The sequence below is a fragment of the Dendropsophus ebraccatus genome, chromosome 9 (genome assembly GCF_027789765.1).
Source record: "Dendropsophus ebraccatus isolate aDenEbr1 chromosome 9, aDenEbr1.pat, whole genome shotgun sequence".
NCBI classification, from domain to species: Eukaryota; Metazoa; Chordata; class Amphibia; order Anura; family Hylidae; genus Dendropsophus; species Dendropsophus ebraccatus.
The window spans coordinates 99,152,440-99,178,333 of record NC_091462.1 but is presented as its reverse complement, the minus strand read 5'-3'; the positions used below and the strand labels follow the sequence as shown (position 1 = coordinate 99,178,333).

Genomic DNA, 25,894 nt, shown 5'->3' with positions numbered 1-25,894 from the left:
TCCGTAGTTGAGGACATTTTGGAAAGCGCTTTACGCCAGACACGTCCGCCTGACGTCATCGCTCTGTGCAGCAGTGCACTGCAGGCCAGGAAGACTAGAATTAAAGGAGGTGAGAATGTGGATATATCTGTGTTATTCCGGGCATAAGAAGCCTGGCTGCTGTGTAGCTGTGCAGGAGGGTAGAGATAGCGAGCTACTAGCTTGGTGCGACCTGCTGGGACCTATAGTTCTTCAGCTAGGGTGTACCCTGGAGTTGTTTACATTGCTGCTGTGATGGCTGCTGCTAATTCAGCTGTGAGAAGTAGGTGGGGTGGGGGGTTACAGTCCCTGAATGTGAACAGAACTGATACATACATCCAATGCAGAAAAGCTGCATCATGTGAACATGACCTTAAAAGGTTTATCCCAAGGTTCTGTCCACAGGATAGTGTATAGCCAGATGATTGGTGGAGTTTGCCTATAGAGCCTGAGAGCAGAGGTCCATTGCCCCCCAAGTGAATGAAGTGCTTGTACTGCGCCATTCCTGGAGGGTCACACCCAGGGTACAACCGACCTCCATATTACTATTATAAATGATGGCACTATAAACAACAAGTTATAGTACTTTTATTTCAGGTTAACCCCATTTATATATTATATGTACTTCTTTCTTTTGTTTTCAGGAAACATGATGAACTCATCCCAAGGCACGGTGGGCAGCGATCCAGTCATCCTTGCCACGGCCGGATACGATCACACAGTGCGCTTCTGGCAAGCCCATAGCGGAATCTGCACGCGGACCGTCCAGCACCAGGACTCTGTATCCTTTACTTTTATTTTACCAGAGGGAGGGAAAACATTATAACATATAGTTCTTTTAGTGAGCCAACAGTGGTATCTCTGTATGGTATAATAGTAGTTCTTTAAGTGTTTATATACTTCCTTGTGACTGTTGGATAATCCAGGCTATAAGCTAACCCTCCAGTGTTTGTAGGTGACACTTGTAGTCGATGTTAGATGTGACCCTCTTAGTGCTTTTATGTAGAATATTGCACTCCTTAAAGGGTACCTACCATTTCAAACGTGCGGCAGGTTACCTTTTCAAAACTTCCTTTGCTCTGCCGTCCTCTTCTAAAGCGTATGTTGTATGGACCTGCTGGAAGCTTCATAGGTTGCAGTGTATTATACATATGTACTAAGGGACTTTTATAATTATATATATATATACTTACAATGCAGTCTATGGAGCTTCTGGCAGGAAAGGAGTATATAGAAGCAGATGGCAGAGCAATGGGAGTTTCGAAAAGGTATCCTGCTGTGTGTTTGTTATCTTTTAAAGGGCTAGTAAAAAAAAAAATAAATAAATAAATAAAAAGCCGCAGATAGCATTGCTTACCTTTCTGTCCCAATTTTGAATTCACCACTAATCCATTTATTTTGTCGGTATTTTATCCATTAACTATTTATTTCCCAAAATGCATATCTTTACCACACCCTGCCTACTCCCCTCCCACAGCACTCCTGCTTCAGAACATTGCTCTATGCAGCACATGTTGCATCCATTATCTGTTTGCTCCTCTGCCTCAAAACAATGCAGCTCACACTAAGGGCCCTATTCCACCGGACGATTATCGTTTGCATAATCGTTAATGATTAACAAACTCAAACGACCGCTATTGTGAAAGACCTGAGAACGTTCACTCATTTCCATGGAACGATAATCGTTACTTATGATCGTAATTGCAATTGTTTTTTCTTTGCTATTTATTCGCTATTGCGTTCATATCTATTGCGAACGATTGAACGATGTCTTATTTAATGCGAACGTTTTGCGAGCGAGCAACGATAAAAATAGGTCCAGGTCTTATAAAGCGATCAACGATTTCTCATTCGGTCGTTAATCGTTAACTGCATTTCAACCGAACAATTATCGTTTAGATTCGAACGATTTAACGACAATCTGAACGATAATCGTCCGGTGGAATAGGGCCCTAAGGGTCCATTTACACAGAAAGATTATCTGACAGATTATCTGCCAAATATTTGAAGCCAAAGTCAGAAATGGGTTTAAAGAGAGGAGAAATCTCAGGCTTTCCTTTATGACCTGATCTCTGTTTATAGTCTTTCTGGCTTTGGCTTCAAATCTTTGGCAGGTAATCTGTTATAATTAGAGATGAGTGAACCTGGAGCATGCTCGAGTCGAGCCGAACCCGAACTTTCGGCATTTGATTAGTGGTGGCTGCTGAACTTGGATAAAGCCCTAGGGCTATGTGGAAAACATGGATATAGTCATTGGCTGTATCCATGTTTTCCAGACAACCTTAGAGCTTTATCCAAGTTCAGCAGCCCCCGCTAATCAAATGCCGAACGTTCAGGTTCGGATCAACCCGAACCCGGTTTCGCTCATCTCTAGTTATAATCTTTCTGTGTAAATTCACTCTTACATACTTCATTGTTACCTACATGTCCAAAAAAAAGATGTGTTGTAGTGTAAGTGTATTTGAGAGAGAGATGGTGATATAGCTTAGAGGGGCTGCTCTGTCTTAGGGGAAAGGGAAAAGCTGGAGACAATACCTCTTTGGAAATGGAGGAACTACACAACTTCCTGCTAAAAACATGCTGAAGCCAGTACTATTATCGATAACGTTATATGTCTTTGGGTTTTATTTGAATACAATTTTCAGAATCTGGAATACACCTTTAACTCATTGTTTTAGCAAGTGAATGCACTGGAAGTGACCCCAGATCGAAGCATGATTGCAGCTGCAGGTGAGCCACTCTCTTATACTTTCTCATATAAAAACAAATGACATGTTAAAAGTTATTACCTAGATTTTTTAAAACTGAAGTACAGATACTAAAATGTTCCTTTTCTCATCTGTTTCTATTTTATGATTGTAATTTTCCACTATGTGTCTGCTTATTATTAGTCAGTGGTCAGAATGGGCTGTCCGCTGTAAGATGTAGTTGGCTAAAGGTGGTGTCACTGCACTATTATGTGCGCTTACATGTGCTTTATGTACATAGTTCTCGCTATGTAATAGTTTAAAACGAATGTACCACTAGGAACATCACTTTTTTTTTTTTTTTTTTTTGCATGCCGTTGCTGCAGTCCTCTTTTTGCACCACCGCCCGTTTCCCACGCACAGTGTCGGCCCCCAGTGTGATGATCTCCATTGATTCTAATGGAGCCGTGTCATGGGGGGAGGAGGTTTCCGTCAGTGCTTCATGCCGGGCTGGAGCTTGGGAATAGACCGGCGATGTGCACGGGAACTGGGCAGTGTTTGAAAGAGAAGGACAGTGGCACCGCGTCGGCGCGGTGTCTGTTCGTGTAGAAATTTGCCTTAACAAAGGATGAGACCGTGTTAAAGTCTCAACTTCCACACCAATTTAACGGGGTTATCCAGCGCTACAAAAACATGGCCACTTTTCCCCTACTGTTGTCTCCAGATTGGGTGGGGTTTTGAAACTCCGTTCCATTGAAGTAAATGGAGCTTAAAGTGACTGTACCACCAGGCCCAGGCTGAAGCACTGGAGGCGGGCCGACCCACCCTTAGTAGGAAGAAACTCCAGCCCCTCCATGACGTGACTCCATTAGAATCAATGGAACCCTACCATAGAGGGGCTAGGCTTTCCTCCCACTAAGGGTGGGTCGGCCCGTCTCCAGTGCTTCAGCCTGGGCCTGGTGGTACAGTCACTTTATTTGCAAATCACACCTGAACAGGAGACAACAGTAGGAGGAAAAGTGGCCATGTTTTTTGTAGTGCTGGATAACCCCTTTAACATTGGTGTCCTATGCCAAAAGTAAACCATCAAAGTGTGATGGTGCAAGCTCTCACTTCTTTGCTTTAGCTGCTCTGCACTGCAACAAAGGAGCTAATCGATGGGCATCCCGTAAAACCTCTTCATGACATACCTTTTGTTCTACACTATTCACGTTAGGCTTCATCCAGGGATCTACTTTTTTTCTAGTTCCCTAAGCTGCCTCTGACTGTTTTTTGTTCTTAGGATATCAGCACATCCGCATGTATGATCTGAACTCCAACAACCCTAATCCTGTTATAAACTATGATGGCGTCAGCAAGAACATCACCTCAGTGGGCTTCCACGAGGACGGGCGCTGGATGTATACAGGTGGAGAAGATTGTATGGCCAGGATATGGGATCTAAGGTATGAAGTCTCAAGAGGATTTTTTTTTCTTGCTTTGGACATGACAGATCATCTGGAGATTTGTGCTTTTGGGCAAATATTGGATTATATTAAGAGCAATAAATGTAATAAAAGACAATTCCTTAATGAGTGGTTGATGGATAATGAGCAGCTGATCATCCAGATTCTCTAATAGTTGTCTATGGGACATTACCCCAGGCCCACCACAGCATGAACTGTTCTTGCAAAACGGCTATTAAAGGGGGTTTTCCATCTTCCAGCTCTCCTCATCCTCTTCTCAGAATGGAGCCAGGTTACAAAGAGCATCTCTCACCCTGGAGGACCTCTCCTGTTTTGCATTATACAGACAACCTAGTGATGTGCTTGGTGTAATACTTCATTTGCTTCCTGGTGGCGCTGCAGGGAATTTACACATGTATTGCCGGGTTTCTCTGTGATCACAGCTGATCTCTGGGGGTCGCTTTGTAATCAGTGTTTTTATTTTTTTGTTAAGGGATTCTTCAAACAAGCAGGAATTGTCTGCAGAAACCCCCTGTAAAGGAAGTTCCTGAAAGGGAATGTGTCATCAAAAAATGACTTATTGTTTAAACAATGTTTTTATGTTTAAACATTTTTTTTTTCCATTTTACTATCTATATTATAAAATAATCCTGATATCTTGTAGTTTTCATTCTCACCACTCAGGGCTCCAGACTAAAAAATTTACCTAGGAGCCATTGGCTCCTAACCTGAAAAATTTAGGCGCCAAATAGAATATTTGGTCGCCAACATTTTAAAACATGTAAAATTAATGTTATGTTAAATGGGACTTACTGTGTGCAGAGGCCGCGGCAGCCTCCTCCTCCTTTAGATCCTTTCTTTTCTTAGTTTGAAAATGTTCAACATGGAAACTTGCAACTTGCAGTGTATACATACACACACACTGAGGGAAGTGGTACTGTGCAGTGAATATACATACAGACACTGAGGGAAGTGGTACTGTGCAGTCAATATATACAGACACTGAGGGAAGTGGTACTGTGCAGTCTATATATACAGACACTGAGGGAAGTGGTACTGTGCAGTCTATATATACAGACACTGAGGGAAGTGGTACTGTGCAGTGTATACATACACACACACTGAGGGAAGTGGTACTGTGCAGTGAATATACATACAGACACTGAGGGAAGTGGTACTGTGCAGTCTATATATACAGACACTGAGGGAAGTGGTACTGTGCAGTCTATATACAGACACTGAGGGAAGTGGTACTGTGCAGTCTATATATACAGACACTGAGGGAAGTGGTACTGTGCAGTCTATATATACAGACACTGATGATAGTGGGTTCACTGCTCTACATGTCCCCACAGCTTTCCGGGAGTCCTGAATGGCAGCTCTACATGCAGGTAGACACATCACATTGGGATAAGCTGCTCTGAACGCTTGGAAAGCTGGATGAACACCAGTAAGGGACATATTAGACAAAGTGATTTTTTTTAAACAATGGCAAACAAGATCATTTATCGTTAACCTGAAATCGTTCACCGTCTCATTTGCAATCGTTAAAAATCGCTTCATCGCATATGACTCTTACAGTGAAGTTTAACAATGATTTTGCCGTCAGCACCAAAAGAACGATGAATGATTTCTTATTGGTCGTCTGATTGTTGCTGCATTTACACAAAATGATGATCGCTTAAATTCGAACAATATAACGATAATTTGCACGATAATTGTCCCGTTTAATAGGGCCCTACGTCCTCCATTACAGCTCCCACAAGGGCTGTCATCCAGCTTTCCTAGAGCCCTGAACGACAGATAACCTACACAGGCTCCTTGCTAACTTCACCCAGCTTTTCCAGGGTCATGAGTGGCATGTGGATACAATCTACATGGGTTATGCTTCACTGAGCTACCGGAAAGCAGGGTCATCGGTCCTCCATTACAGCTCCCGCAAGGCTCTTGAAGACTGCTAGGGCTTAATGGGAGCTGTAGTTATGTAAACCCACAAGTTGGTGACGGCAACACATACGTTCAGGTTATCTGGTCGGCTGGGCAGGCAGGATTCAGGAGGCGGTGCTGGTGAGAGGCGCTGGAGGAGTGTGGCGCCTCTGCGGCCGTCCGTCCAATGAATGACGGACGTGCTGGATGACGTCACTGGAGAAGCTTGTCCCCGCACACGTCATCCAGCACGTCCGTCATTCATTGGACGGACGGCCGCAGAGGCGCCACGTGCTTCTGTGCAGCGTGCGGAAGGCGGAAGTCCTTAAAGAGACAGCCGCCGCCGGGGCCAGTCGCAAATGGCGTCCAGATTAATAAATCTGGGCGCCATTTGCAAGATGTTAGTCGCATTGGCGACCATTTTGGTCGCCATCTGGAGCCCTGCCACTGGGGCAAAAACTAAGCTGAGACTTCCTGTTGTGTCTGTTGTGATAAGAGAAGGCTGCTGTAAAGTGATCTGTATAGCATTGCAACTACATGTGACACCTGTAGAGAGATAACATCAGTACAAGACAATAGCAGCTCCCTGTGGAATGACCTTTTCAAAGGTCACAGAGCGTGCTAAGTAATGTTTCATACCCATCCCAAGGGGACAGACTCTATATATTGTCGTCTATGTCCATTAGTCTTGCTGTAAAGCATGTCACTAAATGCTGTTAAAAACAGCCAGACAAGATGGCAGCCCCCATAACAATTTATAAAAAGTGAAATAAAAAAATTAGTCAGAAAATAGAAACAGATTAGAATAAAAGAACAAGTTTTAGTTTCTTACTCTAATCGGCAAAAGAAAATTTAGGTGACACTTTAACTTTGGACATCTTCTGTACTGCCCATATGCCCTAACAATGCAAAAAAAAATGGTGTTGAAGAAAACGCCTTTAACCATTTTCTTTAACTCCATTGGGTTCTGTCATTTTTTTCCCCACAGGTCAAGGAATCTACAGTGTCAGCGAATCTTCCAAGTAAATGCACCGATCAATTGTGTATTTCTCCACCCCAACCAGGTAATGGCGCTTCAATAAGCCATGTTGCGTATTCACACATAATAATCGTTAGAATCTTTATTACCTATGTATTATTTACAGGTCTCCATACACCTTGAATAACTAACGACCGGTACTCTTTGAAGGAGAAGTCCTGCGAAAATCAAAAATCACCAGCAGGCATGGGCTTACAGGAACATAATAAACAATGTATACTTACCCATCACTGTGCCCCCATAGCGTCACTCTCACTGTTCTAGGACAACCTTGGATATCTCATTCTCCAGACATCCTGGCACATCCTTCTGCCTATAAGCGATTTATTTTTGTGAGACTTTTCCTTTAAAGGACTATCAGCAGGTTAGAAAACTCTAACCTGCTGCTATGTCACTATAGCGCATAGGGTACTGAGGATAAAGATACGTTTCTTACTTTTATCCTCGGCGTCGTTTCCGTGCTATTAAGAGTTTAAAGAGACTCTTTCAGTAGATCTATGCTGTTCTATCTAAGGGTAGGATGGTCACAGAGAAGCTGAACGCAATTTACCTGATTAGATTTATCACTTACATTGTTCTGTGCAGCTGATGCGGAGATATCCTCCTCAATAACATGGACAATAAGTAGTCCTCTCCATTATGTGCATGAGCCCAGTAGTCCTAGATATTCATAAGAAGCAGAAAACTCCGCTCACCAGCTGCTGATTGGCAGTTATCTATCCATGCTTTGTATAGGCAGTCACCTGTCAATCAGTAGCTGGGGGAAGGGGTGTGGCAAGAATCCTTTTCTCCTGCATATTAGGAGAACTTCTAAACAGAATGATGTAAGTGATCCACCGATCTGTTCAGCATTTATATCACTAGTTTTTGCTGCCCTCTCTTAAGGTGGAATAAACCTAGGGAAAGATTCCCTTTAATCTTTATGCTAGTTAGGGTTTATGCTACAAATGTCCAAAAGCAAATGCATAACCACCTTTTTTCCCGCTCTTGTCATTATTGAAATAGTAGATGAGGCTTAGGGGGTGGCCTATGGTCTAACTTGTCTTTTACTAGTAGCTGGTGTTGATTTCAAAGTGTTCCGGCTCACACCTCATCATAGATGTTGCTCACCCTGCACTTTTACTGTAGATCAGCATAAGAAATGCCGGTCACCATACATTCCACTAAAGTCTGGTAGAAAGTTGCTAAACTCTTCAAAAACTCCTTGAAACTTTTGTAGAGTCTCAGGTGCAGCTTACACTGTTATTTTATCCTCCGGATGACTAAGCCTTTCCTATGTGTTCGGTTGGGATTGCGGTCTCTCTGTACAGATCAGAGTTCCCCTTTCTTTCGACACGTGCACATAATGTTTTTGCAGCGCTGTGATAGTTGTTGTTTCGGGAGGTATGTTGTCCTCTGGTTTAGGTCAGGTGTGTGCCAGCAGCTGGGTTTTACATGGTAGATAAGCCCATAGACACAATGCCACCTTGTTATTTGGGAGACTTCCCCTCATACAAAGCTCTTTTGTGTCTGAACAGAACAAAAATGTAATACTTTCTCCGAGCCCCCAGCGGCTGGGAACTTATCTTACACATGAAGGACGTCTTGTGACCAGACCATTTAAAGGGAAAGTGTGTCCTATTTACAAGATAGTGTTTGTTTGTTTTTTTGTTTTGGTTGGTTGGTAGATTTTAGAAATCTACAGTAAATAATGTACGTAGTCACCTTCCCTTAATCCTGCATCATTGTGCCGTGTATCCAGTAATCTGGCGTTGGTGTGACGTGTATCCAACAATCTGGCATCAGTTAGGGCAGAGTATCAGCATTTTTGAATGATGCTTGGTCATATAAAAGTATGATAATACAGTATAGCTTATAGTATAACATCAGATCAGTGAGGGTCTCCCTCTAAGCTCTTGCACCCATTAGCTTACAGGGCCTCTTCTAGACACAGTGCTGTACATCTGCTACTGGTTTCGCCTGCCATTCCAACCCATTCCCATTTGCTTGAATAGTATTGAGCTGTAGTAAGCTGCAGTACCAGGCACAACCACTGCAAAATATAGTGCTATGTGGCCTATCCTAAGGACTGGCTAACAATAGAAAAAAAAGCAGGCACCACTGCCTGAGTGCAAACCTATTCATGTGAACAATGCACTATGCACACCTCCCTGTGTGAATATAGCCTATATTTAAACTGCAAGGCTACACCCAAGTTTGGAAAGCCTGAGGTGTCAGTATATCTGAACTATCTACCATTAAATGTCACTAAATGTCACACAATATTGTGTCCGTAATTAAATTGGGAAAACCAAACAGTACATAGTGACGAAAAAGATGTGACCCCATGTATTCCTTTTCCAAGGTATAATGTATAAAAACTCCTATCCGCAATGCCACTTAGGATACAGTACAACCTATTTACCTAGAAAACATCAGCTGTCAAAATGGTATACAGATTTGTAAATTACTTCTATGTAAAAATCTTCTTCCAGCACTTGCCAGCTGCTGTATGCCTTGCAGGAAGTGGTGCATTCTCTCCAGTCTAACACAGTGCTCTCTGCTGCCACCTCTGTCCATGACAGGAACTGTCCAAAGTAATAGAAAATCCCCATAGAAAACCTCTCCTGCTCTGGACAGTTCCTGTCATGGACAGAGGTGGCAGCAGAGATCGCTGTGTCAGACTGGAAAGAATACACCACTTCCTGCAGGACATACAGCAGCTCATAAGTACTGGAATGCTTCCAGTACTTTATTTTTTTTCCAGAGTGCCCCTCTAATAGGTCTGGAAGAGGAATGTATAGGATAAATAAGAAATTGTAAGAAGCATGCAGTGGAGGAGCGATCTATGTAAAATATATAAAAAATTGTGAAATATAAATATATTGTAATATACGAAAATTCCTCAGCAAGCGGCCATGCCGAGGAAGTACAGATAGCAAATCCTTTAACTAAGGAGAGTCTCTATTACACAGACACAGTGAAGCTTCATAAGAGTTCTTCATTCATAAGCTTAAGCCGGATGTTTGATAGCCATTCATTGGGTATGAAATTCTCTCCTCAGGCTGAGCTCATAGTAGGCGACCAGAGCGGAGCCATTCACATATGGGACCTGAAAACCGATCAGAATGAGCAGCTTATCCCCGAGGCCGATGCGTCCGTCAATTCTGTACACATAGATCCAGATGCCAGCTACATGGCCGCCGTCAACAGCTCTGTGAGTATCCGCCGCTGTACTTCAGTTAAAGGGCAACTCCAGGGAAAATTTTGTTCCTTCAAATCAACTGGGGTCAGAAAGTGTAAGAGATTTGTACTTTACTTCTATTAAAAAAATCTCCAGTCTTCCAGTACTTATCATCTGCTGAATATCCTACATATCTATGTCCTTTGCCTATGACATACAGCAGCTGATAAGTACTGGAAGACTTGAGATTTTTTTAATAGAAGTAAATTGCAAATCTCTGTCACTTTCTATCATCAGTTAATTTGAAATTTTTAATTTTTTTTGCTGGAGTTGCCCTTTAAATGTAATAGCTGCACACTGTGTAATAATAAAGGAACGTTCCTGATCCTTTTTTCCCATGCCAGTGTATATTTACCTAAGATTATTCAGGTTGATGTTGGCACCGAGGAGCTGCTGACACTGCCGAGCGTCCAAGAAGGAAGACTGAAGACGCTCTAAGGCCTAAACTGTATGGTCCTGAAGCCAGTTAAAGGTGGTAAAAAAGAAAAATGGCAGTCAGTGTGTCTCAGTAAGGGTCCTTTTACACTTAACGATTTTTCGGCCATGGGTGGACACAAACGAGCACCAATCAGCGAGATCAGTGCTCATTTGCAGTGCCTTTACATGGTACGACAAATTGAGCGATCCTTGTATTGTTTGTGCAGCCCTGGAAACTGACAGCACAGATATGTATAGCTCCGTGCTGTCATTTTCCAGATCACAAGTAGAAGTGTATACTTGGTAGTGAAAAGGGGGGGGGGGGGTAGTGGAGCTCACTAAACAGTAATGCACCTGAGGTCAATGGTCTGCCCTGTACCGAGGGATGAATGTAAAAAATGAAAAAAATAGAAATGGTCAAATTTTATCATTTTTTCCAGGAGTGTATACTTACCATCTGCACTGCTTATGATCCGGCACCTGGCTCTCCAATCCCCCGGATGTATCTTCAGGCCGCCGCCGCCTCTAGATGTCATTAATTCTGGAGGAGGTGGTGACCCAAAGATACAGCAGCCACAGCCGAAGACCGGAGAGCTGGATGCCAGATCACAAGCAGCGCTGATAGTAAGTATACATATTCATGCTGTCAGTTCCCCTTTATCGTTATCGAGTATCAGGCTCCCACTCCAGCTCCTCGGCTGATTGCTTTCAGTTTTACATGGGATTAATGGCCACAGGTGTGTTTCTAGCAACGCTCCTGGCCAATAATCAGCTTGTGTAGAAGACCCTTAAATACCCTTGTATAGATCTGTCATTTATCTTTACTTTAAAAATGACAGCCTTCTAGTACAATGAAATCCTGTGTGTCCTTCTGTATGACCAGACAGAGTGCTCGCTGCTGCCCCCACTGTCTGTGTAAGGAACTGTCAAGAAGCTGCAGGATAAAGGGGTTTGACCTGAGCTGTGTTGAGTTTGCAGTCCTGTCTTCATATGTCTCTCCTCCTCTTCCATTCTGGCTTCTAGAGGGGGATCCTGGGGGTTTATAAGCCTTTAGTGCAGGGGTAGGGAACTTTCAACCCTTCATCTGTTGCAAAACTACAACTCCAATCATGCCTGGTGGACATCTAAATCTTTGGCATCATTGGGATGGTAGTTTTACAACGGTTGGGGGGGGGGGCAAAGGTTCCCCACCGCTGCCTTAGTACGACAATCCCTTAACTTAGGACCTTAGATGTGTACTCTATGGGTCATCTGTCTTCTTCTTCATATAATGTAGCCGGTGAATTTTGACGAGGAGCGTTTAGAGCTGCCATTGTCTTATCTCCTATATACTTAATCTTAGGGAAATTGCTTTGTCTGGAACCTGACAGGAGGCCTTGGAGAAGATCTCACACAGCTCATCCCCAAAACAAAAATCCCTTCACACAAGCGCTACGCTCTCCGGTGTAAATTCAGCCCAGATTCCACGTGAGTGTGCCCTCCTCTCATCACATAGCAGCACAGTATGGAAGTGGAAATGCTTCATGTATAGTAATAACTATAGAAGTGTATTTTACATTGTCCCCTTTTCTTCTCCAGACTTCTAGCCACATGTTCAGCTGACCAGACCTGTAAGATATGGAGGACCTCCAACTTCTCTCTGATGACAGAACTAAGTATTAAGAGCAATAACCCTGGAGAGACGTCCCGGGGATGGATGTGGGACTGCGCCTTTTCTGGGGATTCACAGTACATAGTGACAGGTAATAATATGGTCTTTCTTATATATGTACATGGCATAGTGAGTGAATAAGATGGGAGGCTACAGAAATATCCCTATATACATGAACCTGCCAGCTTCATTTGACTAAAGAGGCATCCTCACACATCCGCAATATACTGTCCATGGACCGTAGAGCTCCTGTGAGGAGGAGAAGGTCTCAGTAGGATTTTAATCCACGACAGTATAGATTATCTGAGAGATTATTGAAGCCAAAGCCAGGAATGGATTTGAAGAAGGAAAAATCTCAGTCTTTCCTTTATGACCTGTTCCCTGTTAAGTCTGTTCCTGGCTTTGGCTTCAATAATCTGTGAAATAAATCTGTGTGTGTAAAAGGATCCTTACAAACAGTAATCTTTGAGACTGTGGTCCCAACTTTCTTCTGGGCATTGACCGGTTTCTCCTGTGTAGTTCCTGACCTTTTTCAGAATCATCCTTACCCTGCGAGGCGAGATCTTGCATGTGTTTCTTCCATTTTCTAATAAACTGTTTGCCTATTGTCCTGTAGCCCATCCCAGCCATGTACAGGTCTACGATTTTGTCCCTGGTGTCCTTAGACAGCTCAGTGTGATTTGAGTGTGTGTGGACAGGTGTTTTTTATAAAGTTAATGAGTTCAAACAGGTGCAGTTATTACAGGTAATTAGAGATGAGCAAATCTACAGTAGGAATGAAGCGCTTCGTTCCTATCTGTATTCTTCTCATTTCCTGGGTGCTGGGAAAAGATGGATCCAGCCCTCGGGAGCTGGGAAAAATTTCCCAGGACTGAATCCATCTTTTCCCAGCACCTGGGGAGGAGCGGCAGGGAGCGTGGCAGACTTCAAAGCCCGCAGCCAGATGAGAAGAATACTTCACTTCGTTCCTACAGTAAAAGTAGGTCCTTTTACATGGGCCGTGTAGAAACATTGCTAGAAACACTCCTGCAGCTGATAAACGGCCCATGTAAAAGATACAGCGGTCAGAAAAAGACCAAACAAATGCCTGATTATTGGCTGAGCGCATCTTTTGAGCCTGCTCAAGATTTATCTTTATCAGCTGCACTTTTTCCTGTGTAAACAGGGGTTTGTGTGGCCGAGAAAGGTAAAGGGTATATGTACAATGATTAACCTCCTCTTCCTCTCTCCTCCAGCTTCATCTGATAACCTGGCCCGGCTGTGGTGTGTGGAGACTGGAGAGATCAAGAGGGAGTACAGTGGTCACCAGAAGGCAGTGGTCTGCTTAGCATTCAACGACAGTGTCCTGGGGTAACATGGACTGGCTGCAGACATCTGTAGGATTACTTATTAAAAAGACATTACCTGTCAGCTGCAGATTATGTAGGACAATGGTCTAAAAAAAACTTTTCTCCCACGCTGTTTCATGCGGCAGATAAGGAAACGGCTCCTCATGAAATCTCTGTTATCACAGGTAAAACTACCACCCCAGGCACAGAGTTCTTACATCAGGATAGTCACCCGGCTTTTAGGCCGTATTAGACTACTGTCTAAAGTCCCTATTACACAAAGCGATTATCGACCTTACTTGGCCGAATACCGCCCGTTCAGGCCGATAATCAGTTAGTACAATAGCGCATGTTGAAAGGCAATGATCATGCACAACGTCGGCTGATTGTGGTCTTTCAACGTGCCGGAAGAGCATGATTTGTACAACTACGCTCTGCAGTACGAGACTCTGTGTAATAAGCGTGGCGGCAGCAGTCAGCCGAGTGTTTGCTTGTTCATCAGCTGATCGCTGGCTGTGTTACACAGGGAGATATCTATGTGATATGGCAGATAATCTCTTTGTGTATTAGGGTCTTTATACTAAAAATGGATATGACACAGAACCTGAACCTCTTGGCTTCATAGAACTTGCTTCATACACACAGAAGGAAATTATTAATGGCCGATGTTTTGTTGATTTTGATTATGGAATACTCTAAACCCCAGTAAGTGCTTTGTTCTGCTCCTTGGACATTCAATGATGACTGATCTAAACTAAAGGTGTTTCTGTTCAATTCCATTTGCCGGTTTAACAGTTTATCAGTTTTGTTTGTCACTGAGCGTGCACAGAATTAGAGAGAAGCCAGAAAGGGATATATACTGATAAGCAAATGGATGGTCAAAAGTCAGTTTTTTAAGCCAAAATGCAAATGGGCCATTAAAAAAAAAACCTGATAATTTTGCAGTCGGTTAGCATCAGTTTGGGCTTATCGATTCATTTAGTATGGACGGGTCAGTTCTAGTGTTGAGCTAATCTGTCAGAATGTTAAAGTTTGGCAGCTGGAATGCTCGGCACTTGATTACTGGTGGCTGCAGAAATTGGATGCCACCTTAAAGAGGATGTACCACCTGGTGCATCCTCTTTAACCTGAACCCACCTATCAAACGGCACCGGCACGGGGAAGCCGATGCCGCGGTCCGTTTTTCGGACGAGGCCCCGTTCCTGTGCACGGCGCCGTTCTATGCACGGGAACCGGCCGGTGCTCAAGCACTGAAGGCCGGCCCGCCCCAGTGGGAGGGAATTCCCCCCCCCCCCCCCTGTATGACGCGGCTCCGTTCATTCTAAGGGACATCCTCTTTAAGGCTGCCAGGAAAACATGGATACAACCTATGCTCATGCCCATGTTTTCCTGGCAGCCCTAGGGCGGCCTCCAGTTCATGAATGAGACAAATGCAGGTGTAAGCCTAGCCTTAGACTCCAGATTTCTTTTTTCTACCAGACATTGTACATGGAGGTTCTGTCTATGGTTTTTTTATTAAAATGCTAAATCAATGGAGTCCCATACTCAAAAGTATATTTAATACATCATAAAGTGGATTATACATACAGGAATCTGGCATCTTTGTGTATACTCGTTCCCAGTGCCAGTCTAGACTGTGGCTAGAACTGGACGTAGGGGTTACACTATATCCGTAAACTGTTTAGGCAACGTGTATCTGGTATTCAGTCCCCTATTGCTGTTGATCAGTTGTCCCTGTTGTCAGCAAAACGATGCACGGGCTGGCGTTACTGAAGACAGATGGTATTTTTTTTTCTTTGCGAAAGACGTATGATACACTGCACAGTCCAGCTGTCACAAAAGGGTTAACAAGGAACCGTACCAATCAATCCTAAATTAACTCCTCCCACACTTTGTGCAAAATTTGCTTTGGAGGGATTGTCCGGGCGGCGCTGGGAGGAATCTGTCGGCGGATGCTCAGCCTAGTCAGGCAGGTAGTAGAAGCAGACGGACACACAGATGTTGTTAGGGAAGCAGATGTCGATGCAGAGATAGATGAGGCGTCTTGTTGGGCCTGCAGCAACCAGAGAAGAATATTTTATGTACAGGGTGCAGAGAGGGGGAGGTCACTTTTTAGATACATAGGTATGTGCTCTATATATATATATATATATATATATATATATATATATATATATATATATATATATATATATATATATATATATATATATATATGAGAGAGAGAGAGAGTGTATGCGATGACTCAAGGCAATTGTATAAGTTGCTCCATAGGGATAGTTGGCAACCTGACGCCTTTCCCCCATGAGTCCTATTCTACTTGTCATTCAGAGTTTTGTAGGTGTACATGATGGGTAGAGACAGAATCCAACATATATAATTGGTTTAGGAAAGATGTGCAGGTATTGTCTATTGGACTTGCACTTTTCAGGTATGCCCCCTTAGGGTAAGGTCACATTACGGAATCCGCACGGATAAATTCCGTTGGATCCCACCGCCTTTCCGTCGGCTCCATAGACACCATTCTATGGGCGAGCCGATTCCGCATGACATGTCAATTCTTTTGGCGGAATGCGGAATCTGCCCATGCATATAATGATGTCTATGGCACGGGTGGAGAGGCGCGTGGCCGCAAGCGACGGAATCCGCCGAAATTTATCTGTGCAGATTCCGTAGTCTGAACCCATCCTTAAAGTGTAACTCTTATATACCTATTGGCCCTCCAGCTGTTCCAAAACTGTAATTCCCATTGTTCCTGAAAAGCCGAAGGCTGTCCTGACATGATAGGAATTGCAGTTTTGCAACAGCTGGAAGGTCGAAGGTTGTGCACCCCCATCCTATAGACATGTCAAAAGTTTTGAACGGATAAGGTCTGGGGTAAAACTGTCAGGGAGAAGCACATGGCTGAACCCTTCTCTCCCAGTATCTGCTTCCTTCCACAGGCAGTGGTCTCATAGACTTACTATGGATATCCATTTCCTGCCACAAGGACAGACCAGGGAGAGCATATGTGCTTTGTCTTAACACCCAGACCTGACCATGTCATTACTTCTCATTAAAAAAAAAAAAAAAAATTCCCATTTATAGCCAACTCACCTTCACTCTTTTTTACCCAGTATATAGGCAGCTGGTCACACAGCATCTGTACAGGTTCTCCTACAAGTTCATGATTGACTTTTCGACCTCCTATTACACCGAGGAACTCGCGATAGTAGCGTGTCCTGTTGTTCTGCAGGAAGAGGATGCCATCCTGTTGTAACATAGCAAACAGACATAATAGAAGCAAGTAGAATACAGTAGCTGGAGGGTGAAAGCACCTATGTAATAAACGGGCTCAGTATAGCATGATGGCCGGACATTCACTATAGAGAGATACATGGCTTGTAAATGGATTCAGAAAATCAGTGTAATGTGAATAAATACATATATGAGAAGGGCGAACATGATGTAATATCTGACCTTGGCTACAGACATGTTCAGGAAAGACTGTATGTTTTCCATATCTCTCATCTCCATGCGGCGAAGGAAACAGGATTTCTCTCCAGCAGCCCTATAGCAAACCAGCCCCTGTAGGAAGTATATGGAAGGGTAATAGAGTAGATGTACGCTAACATGCTAAGGCATATATGGCATATAATAAATGTGATTGGAGATCCCTTCAGTTTCAGGATTAGGGAGAGTCCGAACAGCCGGACCACCACCAATCACACTTAGATGGTAAGTTCTCTGCCATGAATTTTTCTTTTTAAAGAAATCAAAGAGTTGTGATCCCAAGAAGTTTTGCAATAGTCTTGTTTTGTTTTTGTTTTTTCCTATGTTTTAAGGAGACATCCAGCAAAATTTTTTAAAAGTATTATATTGCTCCTCAAAAGTTATACAAATCACCAATATACACTTATTACGGGAAATACACATAAAGTGCTTTTTTTCCCTGCACTTACTACTGCATCAAGGCTTCACTTCCTGGATAACACTGTGATGTCACTTCCTGGATAACACGGTGATGTCACTTCCTGAATAACACGGTGATGCCACGACCCGACTCCCAGAGCTGTGCGGGCTGTGGCTGATGGAGAGGATGATGGAAGGGGGACACTGAGGGACACAGGGCACTGGAGGGACACTGAGCATCCCTCTGCCATCATCCTCTCCAGCAGCCACAGCCCGCACAGCTCTGGGAGTCGGGTCATGACATCACCATGTTTATCCAGGAAGTGACATCACCATGTTTATCCAGGAAGTGACATCACCATGTTATCCAGGAAGTGACATCACCATGTTTATCCAGGAAGTGACATCACCATGTTATCCAGGAAGTGAAGCCTTGATGCAGTAGTAAGTGCAGGGAAAAAAGCACTTTATAAGCATTTCCCGTAATAAGTGTATTTTGGAGATTTATATAACTTTTGGGGGGAAATACAATACTTTAATAATTTTCGTCAGACTTCTCCTTTTATCCTTTGAGGACCAAACCCAAAATGACCCAGTAAACTGCGCCAATTTTCATTTTTGCGCTTTCGTTTTTTCTTCCTCCCCTTCTCTACACCCAGGATCGTCTGGTGACAGGCAGCCAGGGCGTACAGGTACATCCTAGGTCGTTTAGGGGTTAAAGAGAGCAAACGAAGGAAGTCTTAGTTCTTTGTGCGCTCACACAAGGAAAGACACCTGTCCATCATGCAGCTTGTATATCAGCTGAGGACAATTAAGGCTAATTATATTATTAACTTTTGCCAATTATATTATCAGCTCTGCAGCTTACCAGAAGACAATGCTCTTTGTTATGCAACAATTCAGTCAACCACTGTGTGGTTACAGAGGTTTTGGTGCTGTGTGACAGGAGAACTGACCGTACAATGTGAGCACCCCAAGGATTCTCTGGTACTAAATGTAAACACGCAGCTGCTGTACACATGCACAGTGGCGGGAGACACCTAGTGGCCATATGTAACATTGATTTAAACATAGAAAACGTTAAAGGAAAAAAAAAGTATGTAAAACTGCTTGCAATCACATTACGACACTCCCTCTTTAATGGTAAAACAACCATTTTTACACATTTCATGGCTGTACAAAATTAAGTGGCATATCTTGTGTTTTGGCTACAACTTTCCCAAATTGTGGCTCAAATTAAAATAACCATTTCTGGGGTATAGCTTTTGCTGTGTCGAAAAAAAAAGCTAAAAATGGCTGCAAAAACCAATGGGAAAAAATGGACCGTTTCTCTGTCCCTAATCCAGTGCACTATGACATTTATAGGAATAACGAGATCCTTTTTTTGATTATTTCATAAAACTTTTTCCGTGTTATAGAGAGGCGTCAGAAGTTGTGGTCGGTGACTGAGACCTCCGCTAGTCGCTATAATGAAGGGGCAGAAGCGCTCAGATTAGCTTACATGTTTGCTGTCGAATAACACCACGGAGGTCTGGTTTCTGGAGGTCACTCGGTAGGTGACTGTATTCCTCCGCTTGTCTGTGATGGCCGACTGGTTTACTGAGGATCCCTGCAGGTTCTTGTAGGTCAGCCGGACAACCTGTAACAGAGGCTGAAAATAAAGGCCTTAAGGATTTCACAATATAAAGTTCATGGTCTCCTAGAACATTAGGCTTGCAGGGAGTATCTAGTATTGCAGCTTATATAACCTATCAGGTCCTTTCTTTACCACCTAGATAAGCGGCATGAGGGGACGCCACTTATCCCTACCCCTCCGCTGATATAGCATATCCAACCAGTCTTATGTATTTACAGTAATTAGAAACAGTACTGGCACAGCAGAAGTACCTTCCCATGGAGCGCGCTCTATTTTACAGCTCATAAGGTATGGATCCTTGCAGGCAGATGGAATAGGTATTAAGCTATGTGGGGTGCTCAGCTACTAGTATATAGTCTCTCAGTTTGTAATATCTTATAAAAGAAAATTAGCAGCACTCACCACCTTGTAGCAGTTCCATCGCTCCTTTATTGAAAAAACTAAAACATTATCATCGCAGGTGAGACGCCAGTGCTTAGCCAAACTGTGTTGCCTGTTACAGCTGTTTTACGCCCCTTCCGACGCTTCAACACAGTTTGGCATCTCACAGTTTAAGCACTGGCATCTCACCTGCGATGATAATGTTTTCGTTTTTTCAATAAAGGAAGAATGGAACTGCTACAAGGTGGTGAGTGCCGCTAATTTTCTTTTATACAAGTCTTATGTATTTGGTGGTGTCTGTTTATTGTTATTGTCTATTGTTTCATGGCCACCAGCTATAAAATATAATAGATATAAATCATCTATACATAAGGTAAATGCATTATCCAATATGATGTAGAATTTTACTGACCTGATCCCTTTTGTGCTACTGATAAGACCTCGCCTACCCCTTCTATATTTATACGTGACCTCATGCTGTTCTGGTTTACAGAAGGCAGTTTTTTGAAAAATTAAAGGGGTTATCCAGCTCTACACAAAAAAATGGCCACTTTCTTCCAGAGACAGCACCACTCTTGTTTCCAGTTTGGGTGGGGTTTTGTAACTCGGTTCCATTGAAGTGAATGGAGCTTAATTGCAAACCGCACCTGAACTGGAGACAAGAGTCATGATGTTTCTGGAAGAAAATGGCCATGTTTTTGTAGCGCTGGATAACCCGTTTAACCCACCGGAAGTGGATCCAATAGGAAAGAGAAGTACATGTCCTCCCTATTTATATTTTCCATCCCACGTGAATCCACTGGCTTTGGCAGAAAAACTGCAGTGGTAGTTTTTGGGTGGAGTGACCTAAGGGTGCCTTTACACAGAGAGATTTACCTGACAGATTTTTGAAGCCAAAGCCAGGGATGGATCTGAAAAGAGGAGAAATCTCAGTATTTCCTTTATGACCTGTTCCCTGTTTATAGTTTGTTCCTGGCTTTGTCTTCAAAGATCTGTCAGATAAGACACCATTACATTGTACTAATTACCTAATGTGTAAATATATCTATCGCTATATGTAATGCAGACATAAGGTGTCTATAAATATATCAGCAGAACCAGGATCATCTTATACCTATGGTAGTCTGGATTGGGCATGTTGAATGTAATTCTGTGGAGAACACAAGTACAGTCAGCTGAGCCAAGTGTGCACATGTATAGTGAGGCAGGAGGAATAGCTGTTGTCTGAGAGCTGTAGGGGCCCTTTTAGGCATGAGAACTGGGTGCAGATGATTATCGGTTCCGGTGATTGGTTCATTGGCCTATGGCTGGACCTTTTTCACATGGGCCAATTACAGTATCGGGAACAGTGTTCCTAGTACAGCTTATTCACCAGACAATTGGTCTTCACAGGTTTATGGTCATCTGGGCCCCTCCCTAGTCAGCTTGTTATAAAGAAATATTATTTTTTTTTAAATAAACCTAGATTTGTAACATACATATATATGGGGTTTTTTAGTGGATTTTTATGCACAACAGGAAGTGTTGTAGGTCACTTCAGCACCTTCTTCCTTCTGCCCCTTTCTGTTTATGTCATGCAGGAAACAGCAAGGCTTTGGCAATGGCAGCAATGCATACACTCTCTATATTCATGGGCACTTTAGCCTTGAGCAAGCAGCGATTCATACAGTACTGTACCGCTCGCTTGTATCTCAGCCCATGAAGCAGCAATGGAACCTTCCATCAGGAGTCTCTTTACAGGATGGCCACCATGTATGTGGATTGTGGTTTAGGCTGCCAACCGAATGTCTTGTATGGTAATTTGCAGAGCAGAGAACCTGGTTCGGACGGGGTTCATACGAACCTAAACCCTCCGCAATGATTACCGCTGTCTGCCTGCTCCGTGCAGCGGGCGGATCCAGCGGGAGGAACGCCTGGAAAACTGGGATACAGCCATAGCCATAGGCTGTATCCCAGTTTTCCAGGCGGTCCTCCCGCTGTATCCGCCCGCTGCACGGAGCGGGCAGACAGCGGGAATCCGATGCCGAGCATTCGGGTTCAGCCGAACCCGAACCTCAGCGGGTTCGGACCATCCCTATTGTTACATGTCTAAAACAGCAACCATAGCTTTGTAGATACATTTGTTCTTCCGAAACATAATGTAGCACTTGTACCAGTCTATACCTTTGTTTTATTATCCTTCCATCCTAAAACTCCAACCACACTTATCCCCACGATGGAGAAGAGCAGCGCAACCGCCAGGAAGCCCCAGAATATCCTAGTAGCAGCTTTCGATCTTCCTCGAGGTCCTCGCTCGGTGGGAGGCTGCAGGAAATTAGATTGGGATTAGTGTTCTTAGTAATGGTCATCCTTGCCATATTCTTCAGGAGACATCTTTCTGATACCAAGAAAGTACAACTCCAGCAACTCCCAGGCCAAGCATGCAGTTGCCTATAGCAGCCAGTTAGATTCCAGTTCTCATTCTCCAGTGGTTCTTTGGAAAATTATACCTTGTGGTTATGGACTTCACTTTTTCTCTGCACTGGTTTTACCCCGATAAACCTCTGAGGGACTTACCACATACAGGTTATACACTGAAATTTGAGCTCATAAGCTCCCTCTGGTGGACACTGCTGACGGACAGGGTTTTATCATATAACTGTGCACTATAACACTATGAAGTTGTAGTAAGGGGGTTATCTAGGATTAGAAAAAACACAGCTACTTTCTTGAAAAAACAGCACTAACCCTTTCCTCAGGTTGTGTGATATTACAATTCAGCTTCATTTACTTTAATGGAACTGAGCTACAAAACATGAGAGGTGCAGTTTGTTTTTCTAAGCCTAGATAACCCCTTTAAGAAATTTATAAGCAAAGTGCTAAGGAGGTTATCTCAACATTATAAATTATGACCTATCCACGGGATAGGTGATAAGTATGATTGATCGGGGTCTGACCAGCAAGACTTCCCCTCTTATTATGAGAATAGGGATCCCTCTTCTCTAAGTGAATGAGGTGGGGGCTGTTGAGCATGCACGCAGTCACTCTGAAGAAAGGCAAGTGCCGTCATTCCCATTGAATGTAAATGCAACAGCACCCATTCACCCGTTGAACATGAGACCCTATCGGACCCTCACTGATCAGATACCTATCACTGATCCAGATAACTTATAATGTTGGGATAACTTCTTTAAACTTAAAGGGGATTTGCAACTCGCAAACTTATAAATGCTCGAAAGCCCCAAAGAGAATGAATGAAGCAGTGGCCATGCATGTCGTGTGGTGGAACCATTTATTTAGGGATGTATTTTCTCTCTTCACATGATTAGAGGGGTTCCCAGCAGTCCGGCCCCTCTGCTGATCAGCTTGTTATACTCTTATCATGTAGATAAAAGTGTTATCCCAAAAAGTTACCACCTTTCCATAAGTTAAGTAATAAGTAAATGGAATGGAGCCTATGTGCTGCCCCTCTGTTCACTTGCTATGGGTCTATTACAGATAATAGAGTGCTGTACTTGGCTATGAACGTCAGCCCCATTGATAATGAACGGAGCAGCAGTGCACATGCTTGACAGCTGCTCCATTCACTATAACTAATATCATCAGATACACTATGAGAATTCCTTAATTAAGTGCATCAGTCGACAATATATCAGCTGCATCGGCTAAGACAATCTATCCAGCCTTCCAGATGAATAATAATCTTTAAACTTGGGGTATTCCCAATTCACAAAATTGGGCAATGGTTAGAAGCCCCAGGGAGAGTGAATATAGTACTGGCCACCCACATGGTGGTGTGCTCCATTCTTTTGGTTGCACATTTTGTCCCCTCTTCCCTGATTCGGAGGGGGTCTCAGGAGTCGGATCCCCGACAATCAGCTTGTTATAGCCTATCCACTGGACTTCAAAAGTTAGAAAACCCCCTTTACATCATGGAAACAAAAGTTAAGCATTTGTTTTAAATGATACATGAACTAAGGGGACAGGATGTCTCATTGACATAAAAGCCGAGCAAACCTTCCCTCCCATAAGACCCTTGGTACGTCACTAAGTCAGATACTCACCCATCATGTCAGAAAATACTGGCAATCAATACGTTTCATTGGGATCACCCATTGCTATATTCTAGTCCCCAATACACACCACCAAGTTCTCCATCAATTATTGCATTGGGTTGTCCAAAAATTTTGATCATGTTTACGTTAGTACACAGAAGGGTTGATATTCTATGGAAATATATATGGTATATATCTACAATAATAAATATTAGTGGCAGGTTTCCAATAGTTCATCAATAATGATAGGAAATTCGTAACGGAAAACACCAAAAATATTCTCTAAAACCAGCAGGCAACTGGTCAATAAGAGACCTTCTACCAAAGACAGCAATACTAGCTATGATTATAATAATACAATATTCCAACAAATAAAGGTCTAATAATAAAAATATAAGGTCAAATGACTGCCTACACTTTGCAAGGTGTCCAGCCTATATAGATAGTGCCTCTCTTACCGTTGAGTCTCCACTCCCCTCCATACTGTGCTGCAGTCCCAATCTCTGCGAGTCCTCGCAATGGGAAGATTGTGCATGGTCCAGGGACAGCACAGGGTAAAGGGCGCGTCCATCAGCACCCAGGCAGCTAGCACCTCCAGAGCCACCTTCTCAGCCAGGCTCCACCTGAGAAACTCGAGAGGCAGGAATGTAACAATGACAGGGCTGTGATGAGAAACTGGAAGACGGGAAAAGAATGAGCCCTCCTGGAACTGGAACCAGTGAGATGGAAACACAAACCTGGGCTTTGTACTAAGGGGGTGAAAAGTTAAAAAAAGGACTTTATCAGTGGCAGGATGGAGAGGACGCCAAGTGCACACATTCCTGGCTCTCAACGAGTCACAAAAGACATAGTGTGCGGGAAACCGCGGACTGAAGAAAAGAAACCGAACTTCAAGGAACAAGGCAGAACCTAGTAGGCTATCTGCCAGTCAGAATCACAGGGGTCATCTGTAGTGAAGGGTAGCCAAAAATGGACAGGGACTCAGCCTGACAATAATGAAGATATGTGCTTATCCTCACACCCACCAGAGAGGAGAACATCCGTCCATAAGAATGGGCGCTTTATTAGAGCCCCCATCTTATAGCGTGTTGGACCTCAGTCTGGGGACTGTCAAGGCCACAGAATGAAGGGAAACTCTGTCATGTACCTAGAATCAATCCATGACCATATGCTCCTTGTAAATGGTCTATTGTGCATCATGAAAACAAAGTCTGAACTGTTCACAACTAACAGGAAAGAGTTATCAATACATCTGCCAAACAATGTGATCAATTTTACCGGGCCATATTTTTATACAGAGATCTGGATCCATCTGACCAGGCCTTGTTTCTATACAGAGATCTGGATCCAGCTGGCCAGGCCATGTTTCTCCACAGCGATTTGGATCCATCGGACCAGGCCATGTTTCTTCAGAGATCTGGATCCATCTGACTAGGCCATGTTTCTCTACAGAGAACTGGATCCATCTGACTGGGCCATGTTTCTCCACAGAGATCTGAATCCATCTGACTGTGCCCTGTTTTCTTACAGAGATCTGGACCCATTTGACCAGGACATGTTTCCATACAGACATCTTTATTCATCAGACCAGGCCATGTTTCTCCAGATATCTGGATCTATCTGACCAGGCTCTGTTTCTCTATAAAGATCTGGATCCATCTGCCCAGGCACTGTTTCTATACAGAGGTCTGGATCCATCAGAATAAGCCATGTTTCTCCACAAAGATCTGGATTTATCAGACCAGGCTATGTTTATTCTGAGACCTGGATCCATCTGACTAGGCCATATTTCTCTACAGCGATCTGGATCCATCTGACTAGGCCATATTTCTCTACAGAGATCTGGATCCATCTGACTAGGCCATATTTCTCTACAGAGATCTGGATCCATCTGACAGGACCATGTTTCTTCACAGAGATCTGGATCCATCTTACTGGACTATGTTTCCTTACAGAGATCTGGATCCATTTGACCAGGACATGTTTCTCCAGAGATCTGGATTAGAGATGAGCGAACCTCGAGCATGCTCGAGTCTATCCAAACCCAATCATTCGGCATAGCGGGGGCTGCTGAAGTTGGATAAAGCTCTTAAGCTGTCTGGAAAACATTAATACATGGATATGTTTTCCACATAGCCTTGGGGCTTTATCCAAGTTCAGCAGCCCCTGCTATGCCGAATGCTCGGGTTTGGATAGACTCGAGCATGCTCGAGGTTCG

The 25,894-nt window shown here is 43.5% G+C and overlaps 2 protein-coding genes across 3 annotated transcripts; one reads left to right on the top strand and one right to left on the bottom strand.

Annotated features, from left to right (window-relative positions):
- MLST8 (MTOR associated protein, LST8 homolog) lies at window positions 1-15,326 on the top strand. Its single transcript, XM_069984016.1, has 9 exons — window positions 1-109; window positions 663-799; window positions 2,697-2,748; window positions 3,988-4,150; window positions 7,065-7,140; window positions 10,159-10,311; window positions 12,098-12,222; window positions 12,334-12,497; window positions 13,642-15,326. The coding sequence occupies exons 2-9, from the start codon at window positions 668-670 to the stop codon at window positions 13,758-13,760; spliced, it is 984 nt and encodes a 327-aa protein (XP_069840117.1). The 5' UTR covers window positions 1-109; window positions 663-667; the 3' UTR covers window positions 13,761-15,326.
- Window positions 15,305-24,317, bottom strand: BRICD5 (BRICHOS domain containing 5). 2 transcript variants are annotated; one of them, XM_069984017.1, is made up of 6 exons: window positions 24,135-24,317; window positions 21,806-21,946; window positions 19,127-19,276; window positions 17,194-17,301; window positions 16,831-16,984; window positions 15,305-15,787 (listed from the first exon to the last, which is right to left on the bottom strand). In XM_069984017.1, the coding sequence occupies exons 1-6, from the start codon at window positions 24,156-24,158 to the stop codon at window positions 15,696-15,698; spliced, it is 669 nt and encodes a 222-aa protein (XP_069840118.1). In that variant the 5' UTR covers window positions 24,159-24,317; the 3' UTR covers window positions 15,305-15,695. The 2 variants fall into 2 exon arrangements, with proteins under 2 accessions (XP_069840118.1, XP_069840119.1); XM_069984018.1 differs by having other exon boundaries at window positions 19,127-19,264.
- Between the last annotated feature and the right edge of the window lie 1,577 nt (window positions 24,318-25,894).

Bases quoted from the DNA above. Each gene is read 5' to 3' on its own strand.
- MLST8 (XM_069984016.1), top strand. From the start codon at position 668: ATGATGAACTCATCCCAAGGCACGGTGGGCAGCGATCCAGTCATCCTT. The intron at 7,141-10,158 runs GTAATGGCGCTT...TTCTCTCCTCAG, and splicing joins TATTTCTCCACCCCAACCAG to GCTGAGCTCATAGTAGGCGA. The intron at 12,498-13,641 runs GTAATAATATGG...TCTCTCCTCCAG, and splicing joins TTCACAGTACATAGTGACAG to CTTCATCTGATAACCTGGCC.
- BRICD5 (XM_069984017.1), bottom strand. From the start codon at position 24,158: ATGGAGGGGAGTGGAGACTCAACG. The intron at 17,302-19,126 runs GTAAGCTAATCT...TACTTCCTACAG, and splicing joins TGTTATTCGACAGCAAACAT to GGGCTGGTTTGCTATAGGGC. The intron at 16,985-17,193 runs GTCAGATATTAC...ATGTTACAACAG, and splicing joins TGAACATGTCTGTAGCCAAG to GATGGCATCCTCTTCCTGCA.